The following is a 14,812-nucleotide window of genomic DNA, read 5'->3' as shown; positions in this document are numbered from 1 at the left end:
TTTAATCTGGCTCTGCCAACACACACAATGGGTTTAGTACACCGCTTTGATATTACCACCATGATTCAATTAAAATTCCCTAATTAAAATGAAAGTGTGCACATGAATTGTGAACACGCACGCACGCACACACGCACGCACACACACACACACACACACACACACACACACACACACACACACACACACACACACACACACACACACACACACACACACACACACACACACACACACACACACACACACACACACACACACACACACACACACACACACACACACACACACACACACACACACACACACACACACACACACACACACACACACACACACGGAGCTGTAGGCTGGACACATTGTTTTAGAGGATTTTCTAATAGTCCATTCACAGCAGTGATGTCACAAAAATTATCCCCACTTCATGATTATCTCCTGTATTCACAGACCAATCAGAGTTGATATAGAAGGTGGTTACATCATGATTATCTCCTGTATTCACAGACCAATCAGAGTTGATATAGAAGGTGGTTACATAGACCACATGGCTAAAGGATATATATTGTCTACTGCATTTAGAGAACAAAGAAATATGGATTAATTTTGTTGGGATTCATTGTAATAACGATTTAATCCAGAAATATGTTTTTTTTTCTGAAGGAAGCAACACTTACTAAAATAATCACCATGGATACCTTTGGACTAATTAATTTGGATTCTACTGGATGGCCTAAAGAGTAATAAAGTAATGACTGAACTGAATGAATATGCTAAACTGGTCCCCAGTGTGTAGACTCAGTTTCATGCTCTGTGGATTCAGACCTCTCCTTTTGTCCTCTGCTCTCTGAGGCACTTAGAAGAAGACATTTTTGTAAGGTAGTGTTCTGATTTGCACATTGAAACATGCTGCCTTCTGCAAGGTTTTACAAGCTGTCGAGGAACTAAGACACATTGCAGTATATGATATAACGACATTGAATGGATGATATGTCATTCCTGCCCAAGGCATGAATTTAAAGCTACTCTCTCTGTTCCTCTCTTCTTCCTCAAATCTTACCAACGTCCATTCAAGTCATACAATGTACATTCAATTGACTTGTTTGGCCTAAACCCTAGATAATCTTAGTTGTGCTTACTTTACACACCCTGTTCATGCAAAAGGAAGTGTAAAATGTGGAGGTTTGTAAATGTCGTGCCTACTAATCAAGCAACAGGTTGTTATGGAGCTGGAGAGTGAATGGACAAGTCAACAACAACCTCAACACCTGCAGTAACTCCAAATACAGTACTGTTGACATTACATATACGGATGGGCCTTGGACATCTGTGTGTGTGTGTGTGTGTGTGTGTGTGTGTGTGTGTGTGTGTGTGTGTGTGTGTGTGTGTGTGTGTGTGTGTGTGTGTGTGTGTGTGTGTGTGTGTGTGTGTGTATTGGCCATTGTTCCTGGCCCTGGATGGTGTGTCTCAAGAAGGGGGTCAGCATGAAATTCGATCACCTTGGTTACACCACACGCACTGATACTCTCTGATCGTTCGTACATTCTGATTGGCTTTAAGGTAACCAATCCATGAGGCCACTGCTGTAAGTATTCTAATTCCCCGGGTATCTCACGGCCACAGCCTTCTATTACAATACAAGACAGTCACATGGCTACTCAGCTTGGCTTAACACAGAGACATTACATAATAAAAGTTCTCTGTCAGTCACGTTGAATCCAATGCGTACTGGAAGTCTATTAGCTCGCTGTACCAAAACAATACGCACTCCCTTGTAAACCTTCTGGAAGTACAGAGGCAGAACAAAACACACTGCCAGGTAGAAATGTAGGATCTTAATTTGATCACTCTTTTGTTTATGAGAATTCTTTCTGCACCGCAGGACATGCAGATGGGCTTCATGATTGACATAAATTCCCTGAAAAGCTGGTATAAAACCGGTTATATTAACAGCATTGTACTTTTCATGTGGCCTAATTTTGGCCAGCTAACAGCTTTACCACCAGTCAAGCAACATCTTGAAGTAAACGTTCAAACCCGGTTGCTGCAGGATTCTGTTATGCAATACTCTCTCTCCTTGTACAGTGTGAGTTGGATAGGTGGTTACAATGTATCTCCCTCTGATCTCCTCTGCAACTAAAGTAGTTACACAGTTCTGTCTCTATCTCTGTGTGTCTGTGTGTCTGTGTGTCTGTCTGTCTGTCTGTCTGTCTGTCTGTCTGTCTGTCTCTCTCTCCTTGTACAGTGTGAGTTGGATAGATTGTTACACAGTTCGCTCTCTCTCTCTCTCTCTCTCTCTCTCTCTCTCTCTCTCTCTCTCTCTCTCTCTCTCTCTCTCTCTCTCTCTCTCTCTCTCTCTCTCTCTCTCTCTCTCTCTCTCTCTCACTCACTCACTCACTCACTCACTCACTCAAAAGTAGTGCACTATGTAGGGAATAGTGCGCCATTTTGGACACAGTCTATTCAAATGTATATCTCCCCACAGACTTAAGCTAAAGCCAAATAGAGATTGTCCTCTTTTTTTGGGCCCTTTAGACCATGCAGGGTAGTACATTGAATGCGGGAATAGGGTGCCATTTGGGACTCATACTGAGTCCCCATACATTCCTGCATCCTTCATAATTAATTCCAGTGTCTATTCCTGACAGTCGAAATGCATGCTGGGGCTGGGTTCTATGGTGAATAGTCTATGAGAGTGTCTTCTCAACGGACGTTGTGTGTTTTGGCACAAGTTCAAGAGAAAAAGATAAAGTCGGCCAACAGTCCCATGAGTTAAAAACTAAACACTGGACAGATTTATACTAAACATTTGATGGGGGCTTGAGATGTCTGATTATGTATGTCTTCCACGATGCTCAGACCCTACACCCCAACCCGAGAACTCTGCTCTGACACCTCTTCCACGATGCTGACCCTACACCCCAACCCGAGAACTCTGCTCTGACACCTCTACCATGATGCTCAGACCCTACACACCAACCCGAGAACTCTGCTCTGACACCTCTTCCCTGATGCTCAGACCCTACACCCCAACCCGAGAACTCTGCTCTGACACCTCTTCCCTGATGCTCAGACCCTACACCCCAACCCGAGAACTCTGCTCTGACACCTCTTCCCTGATGCTCAGACCCTACACCCCAACCCGAGAACTCTGCTCTGACACCTCTTCCCTGATGCTCAGACCCTACACCCCAACACGAGAACTCTGCTCTGACACCTCTGGTCTCTTGGCCCCTCCCACCCCTACAGGAGGGCAGGTTCCGCCCAGCCCAGTCCAAGCTCTTCTCTGTCCTGGCACCCCGATGGTTGAACCATCTTCCCCCTGAAACTAGGCCAGCAGAGACCCTGACCATCTTCTGAAAACATCTGAAACCCCACCTCTTCAAAGAGTATCTTAAATAATCCCACAGCACCCTGACTCGCAGCCTCTCCCCACCCAAAAAGATTTTTATTAAAAAGCCTTTCTTCCCCTCTTACTTGCTCTGACTTAGCTGATAGCTACTTTACTGAGGAATAATGTACTTACTATGACTGTGATATGTGGTTGTCTCACCTAGCTATTTTACGATGAATACACTAACTGTAAGTGGCTCTCGATATCCCTTATATTTCACTTAGACCTGTATTGTTGGACCTCAGAGCTTAAGATTGTCACTGTACCCTGTAATTACATGGTCAACCCTGTACATGTGACTAGTAAACTCTCTAATCTAATCTAATTAAAGCATCAGGGGGGGCAGGTAGCCTAGTGGTCAGAGGGGCGGCAAGTAGCCTAGTGGTTAGAGCGTTGGACTAGTAACCGAAAAGTTGCTGGATCGAATCCCCGAGCCAACAAGGTAAAAAATCTGTTTTTCTGCCCCTGAACAAGGCAGTTAACCAACTGTTCCTAGGCCGTCATTGTAAATAAGAATTTGTTCTTAACTGACTTCAAGTTAAATACATTTTATTTATTTTTAATCTGTCCTAAATTAAAGCTGGTTAATTAATAGTTTTTAAATAGTTAATAGCTGTGACTAGTAGCCTACACTCCCCAGCTAGACTGATTAGGAACACCCAAGAGATCATCTTTCATTTCACAGGCAACCACTAGTGATGATGATGAGGGTTATTGTGAGGCCCACAATGTGCAGTCAACGTCCAGACAACGTTGGTGTGTTTGCTGGGTAGGTCACTCTATTGGCATGTCCAGCAATTATGATTTTTGGACACAATAATCCCTTATATCTAATTATAGTGGACAAAACATTATGAACACCTGCTCTTTCTATGACATGAATGGTCCACCACCCGAAGGACATCCAGCCAACTGGACACCACTGTGGGAAGTATTGGAGTCAACATGGGCCAGCATCCCTGTGGAACGCTTTCAACACCTTGTAGATTCCATGCCCCGACGAATTGTGGCAGAAAGGGGGGTTTTATACGCTGTGTTTACGTGACCTTTTGAATCACTGGCATGTCAGTATGACAAGGGGTTTTATATTGCCATCTAGTGGCCGGTATGAGGTCAAAAATCCACCAGAGCCAGAAAGCCATCCCGGGTTTTCTATCCAACAGCACGACTAACGACAGTCGCTGTCAAAAAACACATTCCACGTGACCGCCTTATCTCAGCTGTCATTCGTTGGCCGAAGCACAACGCTTGAACATCATCACAACTGCAGCCAATCGCAGTAAACAAGGAAATGTTTCTTTCGCGCTCTGTCCCGAACATGAGCAATGCAAAATTCTGCCATTGATACATGTTTATGTCTTCCATTCAGTCATAGACTTCTAACTCATATTTCTCACCATGGACGGTGCATTGACTACTGAGCATAAGGAGGATGGCTCTTTGCGGAGGAGAAAGACAGAGGACGAAGGAGAGGATCAGATCGGGAGCAAGTTGTCAAAAACGGAAAGCACCGGGTAACTTTTTTTGACAGCTGCCACTTCGTAGGTTGTGTAGGCCTCCCTCTGGGCTGCTGATAAGTAGAGTTGTTTAAGTTCACAGAGCACACAACACACATTATACAGCAGCTAGAATAAACATAATGATTTAATCAATCACATGCAATGATAAATAAAATGGTTTAAAGGAATACAGTACTGAATTTCAAACCCATGCTTGGCTTCACACATGGTCTCTGTATGGTACTGTACTCTATGGTACTGTACTCTATGGTACTGTACTCTATGGTATGGTACTGTACTCTATGGTACTGTACTCTATGGTACTGTACTCTATTGTACTGTACTCTATGGTACTGTACTCTATGGTACTCTCCTGTACTCTATGGTACTGTACTCTATGGTACTGTACTGTACTCTATGGTACTGTACTGTGCTCTATGGTACTGTACTCTATGCTACTGTACTCTATGGTACTGTACTCTATGGTACTGTGCTCTATGGTACTGTACTGTACTCTATGGTACTGTACTCTATGGTACTGTGCTCTATGGTACTGTACTGTACTCTATGGTACTGTACTGTACTCTATGGTACTGTACTCTATGGTACTCTACTGTACATTCTAAATGTATTTGTCATATTTCACCAGTTTGGAGTCTTGCTTGGATGAGCCAGTTGAGTTGAGAAGTGTTCATGAAGTCATCAAGTATGGAGCCTCGTCTCTGCCAGGTTGGTACAGAGTATAGACTGTATAACAGTACAGAGAATAGACTGTATAACAGTACAGAGAATAGACTGTATAACAGTACAGAGAATAGACTGTATAACAGTACAGAGTATAGACTGTATAACAGTACAGAGTATAGACTGTATAACAGTACAGAGTATAGACTGTATAACAGTACAGAGTATAGACTGTATAACAGTACAGAGTATAGACTGTATACAGAGTATAGACTGTATAACAGTACAGGGTATAGACTGTATAACAGTACAGGGTATAGACTGTATAACAGTACAGAGTATAGACTGTATACAGAGTATAGACTGTATAACAGTACAGAGTATAGACTGTATACAGAGTATAGACTGTATAACAGTACAGGGTATAGACTGTATAACAGTATAGAGTATAGACTGTATAACAGTACAGAGTATAGACTGTATAACAGTACAGAGTATAGACTGTATAACAGTACAGAGTATAGACTGTATACAGAGTATAGACTGTATAACAGTACAGAGTATAGACTGTATAACAGCACAGAGTATAGACTGTATAACAGTACAGAGAATAGACTATATAACAGCACAGAGTATAGACTGTATAACAGTACAGAGTATAGACTGTATAACAGTACAGAGTATAGACTGTATAACAGTACAGAGTATAGACTGTATACAGAGTATAGACTGTATAACAGTACAGAGTATAGACTGTATAACAGTACAGAGTATAGACTGTATACAGAGTATAGACTGAATAACAGTACAGAGTATAGACTGTATAACAGTACAGAGAATAGACTATATACAGAGTATAGACTGTATAACAGTACAGAGTATAGACTGTATACAGAGAATAGACTGTATAACAGTACAGAGTATAGACTGTATAACAGTACAGGGTATAGACTGTATAACAGCACAGAGTATAGACTGTATAACAGTACAGAGTATAGACTGTATAACAGTACAGAGTATAGACTGTATAATAGTACAGAGTATAGACTGTATACAGAGTATAGACTGTATAACAGTACAGAGTATAGACTGTATAACAGTACAGGGTATAGACTGTATACAGAGTATAGACTGTATAACAGTACAGAGTATAGACTGTATACAGAGAATAGACTATATACAGAGTATAGACTGTATAACAGTACAGAGTATAGACTGTATAACAGTACAGAGTATAGACTGTATACAGAGTATAGACTGTATAACAGTACAGAGTATAGACTATAACAATACAGAGTATAGACTGTATAACAGTACAGAGTATAGACTGTATACAGAGTATAGACTGTATAACAGTACAGAGTATAGACTGTATAACAGTACAGAGTATAGACTGTATAACAGTACAGAGTATAGACTGTATACAGAGTATAGACTGCATAACAGGACAGAGTATAGACTGTATACAGAGTATAGACTGTATAACAGTACAGAGTATAGACTGTATAACAGTACAGAGTATAGACTGCATAACAGGACAGAGTATAGACTGTATACAGAGTATAGACTGTATAACAGTACAGAGTATAGACTGTATAACAGTACAGGGTATAGACTGTATACAGAGTATAGACTGTATAACAGTACAGAGTATAGACTGTATAACAGTACAGAGTATAGACTGTATACAGAGAATAGACTATATACAGAGTATAGACTGTATAACAGTACAGAGTATAGACTGTATAACAGTACAGAGTATAGACTGTATACAGAGTATAGACTGTATAACAGTACAGAGTATAGACTGTATAACAGTACAGAGTATAGACTGTATACAGAGTATAGACTGTATAACAGTACAGAGTATAGACTATAACAATACAGAGTATAGACTGTATACAGAGTATAGACTGTATAACAGTACAGAGTATAGACTGTATAACAGTACAGAGTATAGACTGTATAACAGTACAGAGTATAGACTGTATAACAGCACAGAGTATAGACTGTATAACAGTACAGAGTATAGACTGTATAACAGTACAGAGTATAGACTGTATACAGAGTATAGACTGTATAACAGTACAGAGTATAGACTGTATAACAGTACAGAGTATAGACTGTATACAGAGTATAGACTGTATAACAGTACAGAGTATAGACTGTATACAGAGTATAGACTGTATAACAGTACAGAGTATAGACTGTATACAGAGTATAGACTGTATAACAGTACAGAGTATAGACTGTATACAGAGTATAGACTGTATAACAGTACAGAGTATAGACTGTATACAGAGTATAGACTGTATAACAGTACAGAGTATAGACTGTATAACAGTACAGAGTATAGACTGTATAACAGTACAGAGTATAGACTGTATACAGAGTATAGACTGCATAACAGGACAGAGTATAGACTGTATAACAGTACAGAGTATAGACTGTATACAGAGTATAGACTATATACAGAGTATAGACTGTATACAGAGTATAGACTGTATAACAGTACAGAGTATAGACTGTATACAGAGTATAGACTGTATACAGAGGCTCTGAGTTTCAGAAGGGGTTTCATGCTTAGTTAATGACAGGACAGTGGAATGATGAAACGGCTCCAACACTCTGGTTACAGTGATACTGGCCCTGTTCCTTCAGCTCACCCACCTGTTCCTCCAGCTCACCCACCTGTTCCTCCAGCTCACCCACCTGTTCCTTCAGCTCACCCACCTGTTCCTTCAGCTCACCCACCTGTTCCTTCAGCTCACCCACCTGTTCCTTCAGCTCACCCACCTGTTCCTTCAGCTCACCCACCTGTTCCTTCAGCTCACCCACCTGTTCCTTCAGCTCACCCACCTGTTCCTTCAGCTCACCCACCTGTTCCTTCAGCTCACCCACCTGTTCCTCCAGCTCACCCACCTGTTTGGTCGCCAGGCAGACCTGAAGACACAGTAGTCAACCGTATTCAGTGAAAACTCAAATGTTACCTGAAGCACAAAGAACGGACCAATCTGTGCTTTTCCCTTACAGCTAAGCATTATGACCCGGACACCACCGAGCCAATCAGCTCCGGCCTCCAGTCCCTGGAGGAGCTGTTGTCGTGGAAACGCAGCGAGGCCAATCCCTTCAACGTGGCGACGGTGCCCCTGGCCAATCGGGAGTCTTCTTTGGCCAGCACGCCGCACCGGACTCTGGTGAGTCACGACATGATGGGCGGATACCTGGATGACAGGTAGGTTGACCTCTCACCTCTGAACTCTTGCCTGTGAACAATGAACTGCCATGTCTGTTGTCGTCATGACGTCAAAACAAGTAGATTTGTTTTCACACTCATGACTCTTCTACGATAGGCTCTTTCTAAATTCTCACATAACAACGTACTCATTGTGTTGGAAGTCGCTTTGGATTGAAAGTGTTTTGACTAAATTCCCTCTGACCTTTGACCCCTGACCTCTCCCCCCAGGTTTCTGCAGGGAGCAGAGTCGGATGCTCCCTATGTGTTCTACCACTGGCAGTACATCGACGTGTTTAACTACTTCAGCCACAACATGGTGACCATCCCCCCTGCCGTCTGGACCAACGCTGCTCACAGACACGCAGTCATCGTCCTGGGTGACACTCAAAGGGGCCACGTCCCAATAATCTCTCTCCTTCCTCCTGAAGTGTGCACTTGTTCACTACTCCCCACGAATGGGAAAACATTGGATTGGTGTATAGATGGGGGGGGGGTAAAGAGGGAGTTTTTTTTATAACAGTCATTTCCTGTCAAATCCCTGAAGGAAAGTGAATAAGTGCACACTTTGGGAGAAAGCAGAGATTATTGGGATTCAAGAATACCCTTGTTATTTTTTTATTTTTTTACAGATACCCTTTTCATATTACCGAGCTGAACCGAGCCCAAACCAAGCTGTAGGGTGTAAGTGGGCCTGGTAATGTGTAGTGAAGCATGCTGAAAGGGAAAAGGTTCATTCTGGCCGGCCCAACAGTGTGAAAGTGGTACAGTATTCGGTATGCAGTACTTTATTTTACTACTGGTTTCCACCAGTGTGTTCTCTGCCTTCACTCAGAGGAACTGGTGTCTACACTCCTACTGTGTGGGAGAGACGGGGCTCTACTTTCTCAGCCAGTCGAGAGGTTTACTTTCACTTTTAAAACCTCTATTGTTTGTGACCTTCAGGCTTTAGTCTGTGGTTTTCACATGTCTCACTGTGTACGTGACTGTGTGTGTGTGTCGGAGTGACTGTCTCACTGTGTACGTGACTGTGTGTGTGTGTGTGTCGGAGTGACTGTCTCACTGTGTACGTGACTGTGTGTGTGTGTGTGTGTCGGAGTGACTGTCTCACTGTGTACGTGACTGTGTGTGTGTGTGTGTCGGAGTGACTGTCTCACTGTGTACGTGACTGTGTGTGTGTGTGTGTGTGTGTGTGTGTGTGTGTGTGTCAGAGTGACTGTCTCACTGTGTACGTGACTGTGTGTGTGTCGGCGTGACTGTCTCACTGTGTACGTGACTGTGTGTGTGTCGGAGTGATTGTCTCACTGTGTACGTGACTGTGTGTGTGTGTGTGTGTCGGAGTGACTGTCTCACTGTGTACGTGACTGTGTGTGTGTGTGTGTGTGTGTGTGTCGGAGTGACTGTCTCACTGTGTACGTGACTGTGTGTGTGTTGGAGTGACTGTCTCACTGTGTACGTGACTGTGTGTGTGTGTGTCGGAGTGACTGTCTCACTCAGGTCATATACAGTAAGATGTACAGTATAAGGGGTTGAACCTAACAGCATTACATTCTAATAGTTTACACAATGTACATGACAACACTAGCCTTCTATATCAGACAGCATTATATTCTATGTGTTCGATTCACATCTGAAACGGTTGGAACGTCTTCTACAGTACTGATAGGGCTCATGTTGAGAATATAGGTGCCGATCTGACGGACTCAAAGTCACACTGCTGATTGGTCTGTTTGTGTTCCACATTGACTGATCGACGGCTGTGATTGGCTTGTTCTCCAGGCACCTTTATCACTGAGTGGACGGACGGGGGGAAGATGTGCGAGGTCTTCCTGAAAGAGGAGGAGTCTTACAGGGCCGTAGCTGATAGGCTGGTTCAGATAGCCCACTGTTACGGCTTTGATGGTTGGCTGATCAACATCGAGAACCCTCTCAGTGTGAGTTTTCTAACACTTTGTTATTCTGTACTAAACTCTTGTCTATTGCTGTGCTATAGAGACGTTGGTTTTCATTATGTTGTGGGTGCGTTGAAAAATATCACTATAATCCCCCTCTATTCCCTATAACTAGTGCTCTATATTCCCCCTCTATTACCTAAAACTAGTGCACTGTATTCCCCCTCTATTCCCTATAAGTAGTGCACTATATTCCCCCTCTATTCCCTAAAACTAGTGCACTATATTCCCCCTCTATTACCTAAAACTAGTGCACTGTATTCCCCCTCTATTCCCTATAAGTAGTGCACTATATTCCCCCTCTATTCCCTAAAACTAGTGCACTATATTCCCCCTCTATTACCTAAAACTAGTGCACTGTATTCCCCCTCTATTCCCTATAAGTAGTGCACTATATTCCCCCTCTATTACCTAAAACTAGTGCACTGTATTCCCCCTCTATTCCCTATAAGTAGTGCACTATATTCCCCCTCTATTACCTAAAACTAGTGCACTGTATTCCCCCTCTATTCCCTATAAGTAGTGCTCTATATTCCCCCTCTATTCCCTCTAAGTAGTGCCCTATATAGTGCATGCGGTGCCATTGGGGACACAACCAGTCTTTACACCTCTTCACATGTAGACACTTGTTTACTTCTGAAAGGAGTGTACAGGTTAAAGCAATATGGTAGAAACAGCAATAATAAGCTCATCAGTTGTCTGCTGTGCTGAACCCAGAACGTCAACAATGAAAAGTCTCCTTTAGGCCTATAATCTCCCTGTTATACTGACGTCTATTACTGTGCTATGAACACAGTGGCCTGCCACATACAATGTGACAACAGTGCAGCCTTAATGGGTCCTGGTCTAAAGTAGTGGACGAGGGGACAGAGGGGGCCATTTGGGAAAGACGTTGATGATAGATAACATGTACGTACCCTGCCCTCCGTCTCCTCGTGTAATTAGGAGACTGCTGTGAAGAACACTCCTCTGTTTCTACGTTATCTGACTGACCAGATGCATGAGAGAGTCCCTGCTAGTATGGTGTTGTGGTATGACTCTGTCCTGGAGAACGGACAGCTCAAATGGCAGAATGAACTCAACCCATCCAACAGGTAGGTGGAGGAGGAGAGGAGGTGAGAGAGGGGAGGAGGAGAGGGAGGGAAGAGGGGGGGAGAGGGAGGGAGGGAAGAGGGGGGGAGAGGGAGGGAGGGAAGAAAGGGGAGGAGGAGAGGGAGGGAAGAAAGGGGAGGAGGAGAGGGAGGGAAGAAAGGGGAGGAGGAGAGAGGGAGGGAAGAAAGGGGAGGAGGAGAGGGAGGGAAGAAAGGGGAGGAGGAGAGGGAGGGAAGAAAGGGGAGGAGGAGAGAGGGAGGGAAGAAAGGGGAGGAGGAGAGGGAGGGAAGAAAGGGGAGGAGGAGAGGGAGGGAAGAAAGGGGAGGAGGAGAGGGGGGGGGGGAGAAAGGGGGAGAGGGAGGGAGGGAAGAGAGGGCGGAGAGGGAGGGAAGAGAGGGAGGGATAGAGGAGAGATGGAGACAGGGGAAGCATGGCATTGTGGTATCACTCTGTCCTGGAGAACGGACAGCTCAAATGGCAGAATGAACTCCTGATCCAACAGGTAGGTGGACGGGGGAGAGGAGGTGAGAGAGGGGGAGGAGGAAAAGGGGGAGGGACTGGAAAATGTGGATAGGGAAGATAAGGAGATCTTTTACACCTCTCTCTCTCCACTCCCCCCTTCACCTCTCTCTCTCCACTCCCCCCTTCTCTCAGAGTGTTTTTCTCAGCGTGTGATGGTATCTTCACCAACTATAACTGGACAGAGCAGAGCCTAGAGGGAATGAAGGCCTACTCAGCTGCTCAGGGCCGGCTGGCGGACATCTTTGTTGGGGTGGACGTGTTCGCCAGGGGAGAGGTGGTGGGAGGGAAGCTGGAGACTAACAAGGTTAGAACTGGGAGGGGGAGGGTCGGAGGGGGAGGGTGTCGGAGGGGGAAGGTCGGGAGATGGTGGGAGGAGTGTGTGTGTGTGTCTTCTTAAAGAAGTGGAGTTTATTATGGTGGTGTGTGTGTGTGTGATCATAAAGTGGTGTGTGCTCGTAACAATATATAAACATCAGTCCCTCCCTCTCTCCCTCCCTCTCCCTCCCCCTCTCTCTCTCTCTCTCTCTCTCCCTCCCTCCCTCTCTCCCTCCCCAGGCTCTGGAGCTGATTCGTAAACATGACTTCTCTACGGCCATCTTTGCTCCAGGCTGGGTGTACGAGTCCATCCCAGACAAGACTGCCTTCAGGAAGGAACAGGACAAGTGAGATGAACTTCTACTGTCTGATGTAGTGCCGTGGTTGTTTTGGGGATTTTGTCTGATGTAGTGGGATGTTATATCGAACGCCACACTGTAAATGCCTCTGGGAAATATGAAGTGATGCTGTCTATCTAAGGACTGTAGATGAGTATAAGGCATGTAGCTAACATCTGGTGCTAACATCTGGTGCTAACATCTGGTGCTAACATCTGGTGCTAACATCTGGTGCTAACATCTGGTGCCATGTTTGTTATACATGGTCCCTGGACCCTGTTGAATAAACTAATAAAATAGACTATATTTTCTCTCTTATAAAAGCGCTCACTCATACCACACGTAGCATAGCTACAGTCGAAAGTGACCCTCCTATGTCATATCCTACAATGTCACATCCTGTTTCCTGTGTGCAGGTTCTGGTCTCTCCTGTCTGACTTCCTGTATGTCCACCGGCCCTCGTCGCCGCTCCCTTTCGTCTCCTCCTTCTGCCAGGGTGCTGGGACCAGCCTCTACTGGAGGGGACAGGTGAGTGAGTGAGTCAACCAATCAGCTGACGAGTTCTATGTCGAGAATATTCATAAAATTGCCCCCACCGTGGCTGCCTGGGTATTGTGATGCAATACTTTCCATGACAATGTAGAATTTTCATTCAAATGATGTTAACGTGGCTCATGCAATGTAATGTATTTGTCAGTTGAGTTGTATCAACAAATCACAGCACATACTGATGGGTATATTTCCTGCTTTTACTTCCTGCTTTGCTCCTATGGGTACACTCACAATGGCTGCCAGTCCACCCATTATGCTATAATTGACTTGAATGGGGACGCCTGTTCTATTCATTTTATTTCTATGGCAGCACATGCAGTCAGGAGAGGAGGAAGGGAGAAAATGTGTTCAGCGGTTATTACAGAGACTGCGGTCATTTGGCTGCCCAATTATAGGCGTCTAAAATTCCCTGACTGTCACACTACTAGTAACAACAAAGATCTGGGTCTTCTTTGGAATGCATTGTACTGCAATATGTATCATTGAATGGGTGTCTGTTCTACTTGTGTTCTGTAGTTGCCCTCTGACCTGTCCTGTGTGTCTGTCTGCTGGGTTGTGTAGCGTGAGGTGGATCGTAGCTGGTTCAACCTGGATGCCCAGGAGCTGCAACCCCTATACTACAAAGAGACCCTGGAGGGGGAGGGCTGGCTGAGGACCCAGGGCTGCCCCGAAGATGCCTGGAGCGGAGGCAGCTCTCTGCTCGTAGAGGGCGTCCTACCCTCCACGCTGTCTAAAGTCTGCGCCAGGTAGGGGAGTGTGTGTTCATGAGGGCTAGTATATTCCTCTTACAGCTTTAAGGATTCAAATGCTATGGTCTCCCTCTCTTCCCCTCGCTCCCTCCCTCTCTTCCCCTCGCTCCCTCCCTCTCTTCCCCTCGCTCCCTCCCTCTCTTCCCCTCGCTCCCTCCCTCTCTTCCCCTCGCTCCCTCCCTCTCTTCCCCTTCCCTTCGCTCCCTCTCTTCCCCTCGCTCCCTCCCTCGCTCCCTCCCTCTCTTCCCCTCGCTCCCTCCCTCTCTTCCCCTCGCTCCCTCCCTCTCTTCCCCTCGCTCCCTCCCTCTCTTCCCCTTCCCTTCGCTCCCTCTCTTCCCCTCGCTCCCTCCCTTGCTCCCTCCCTCCCTCTCTTTCCCTCACTCCCTCCCTCTCTTCCCCTTGCTCCCTCCCTCTCTTCCCCTCGCTCCCTCCCTCTCTTCCCCTCACTCCCTCCCTCTCTTCCCCTCGCTCCCTCCCTCTCTT

The 14,812-nt window shown here is 45.1% G+C and overlaps 1 protein-coding gene across 4 annotated transcripts in view; it reads left to right on the top strand.

The window, feature by feature from the left end:
* Nucleotides 1-4,653: 4,653 nt before the first annotated feature.
* LOC129833718 (cytosolic endo-beta-N-acetylglucosaminidase-like) overlaps nucleotides 4,654-14,812 on the top strand; it is a 17,015-nt gene continuing 6,856 nt past the window's right edge. For 3 of the 4 annotated variants that reach the window (XR_008756099.1, XR_008756098.1, XM_055898495.1), the window contains exons 1-10: nucleotides 4,654-4,905; nucleotides 5,540-5,619; nucleotides 8,608-8,809; nucleotides 9,041-9,189; nucleotides 10,589-10,743; nucleotides 11,707-11,855; nucleotides 12,508-12,679; nucleotides 12,931-13,037; nucleotides 13,445-13,556; nucleotides 14,142-14,326. Coding sequence is in view for 1 of the 4 variants with exons in the window: in XM_055898495.1 (XP_055754470.1) it covers nucleotides 4,790-4,905; nucleotides 5,540-5,619; nucleotides 8,608-8,809; nucleotides 9,041-9,189; nucleotides 10,589-10,743; nucleotides 11,707-11,855; nucleotides 12,508-12,679; nucleotides 12,931-13,037; nucleotides 13,445-13,556; nucleotides 14,142-14,326 (1,427 nt within the window). In the remaining 3 variants the exon portion in view is untranslated. Of the gene's footprint in view, nucleotides 4,906-5,539; nucleotides 5,620-8,607; nucleotides 8,810-9,040; nucleotides 9,712-10,588; nucleotides 10,744-11,706; nucleotides 11,856-12,507; nucleotides 12,680-12,930; nucleotides 13,038-13,444; nucleotides 13,557-14,141; nucleotides 14,327-14,812 lie in introns of those variants that run through there. The other variant, XR_008756100.1, reaches the window with a different exon arrangement.

Source organism: Salvelinus fontinalis, chromosome 34 (genome assembly GCF_029448725.1).
Source record: "Salvelinus fontinalis isolate EN_2023a chromosome 34, ASM2944872v1, whole genome shotgun sequence".
NCBI lineage: Eukaryota > Metazoa > Chordata > Actinopteri > Salmoniformes > Salmonidae > Salvelinus > Salvelinus fontinalis.
The sequence above is the reverse complement of the archived record's forward strand: the minus strand, read 5'-3'. Positions and strand labels throughout refer to the sequence as shown.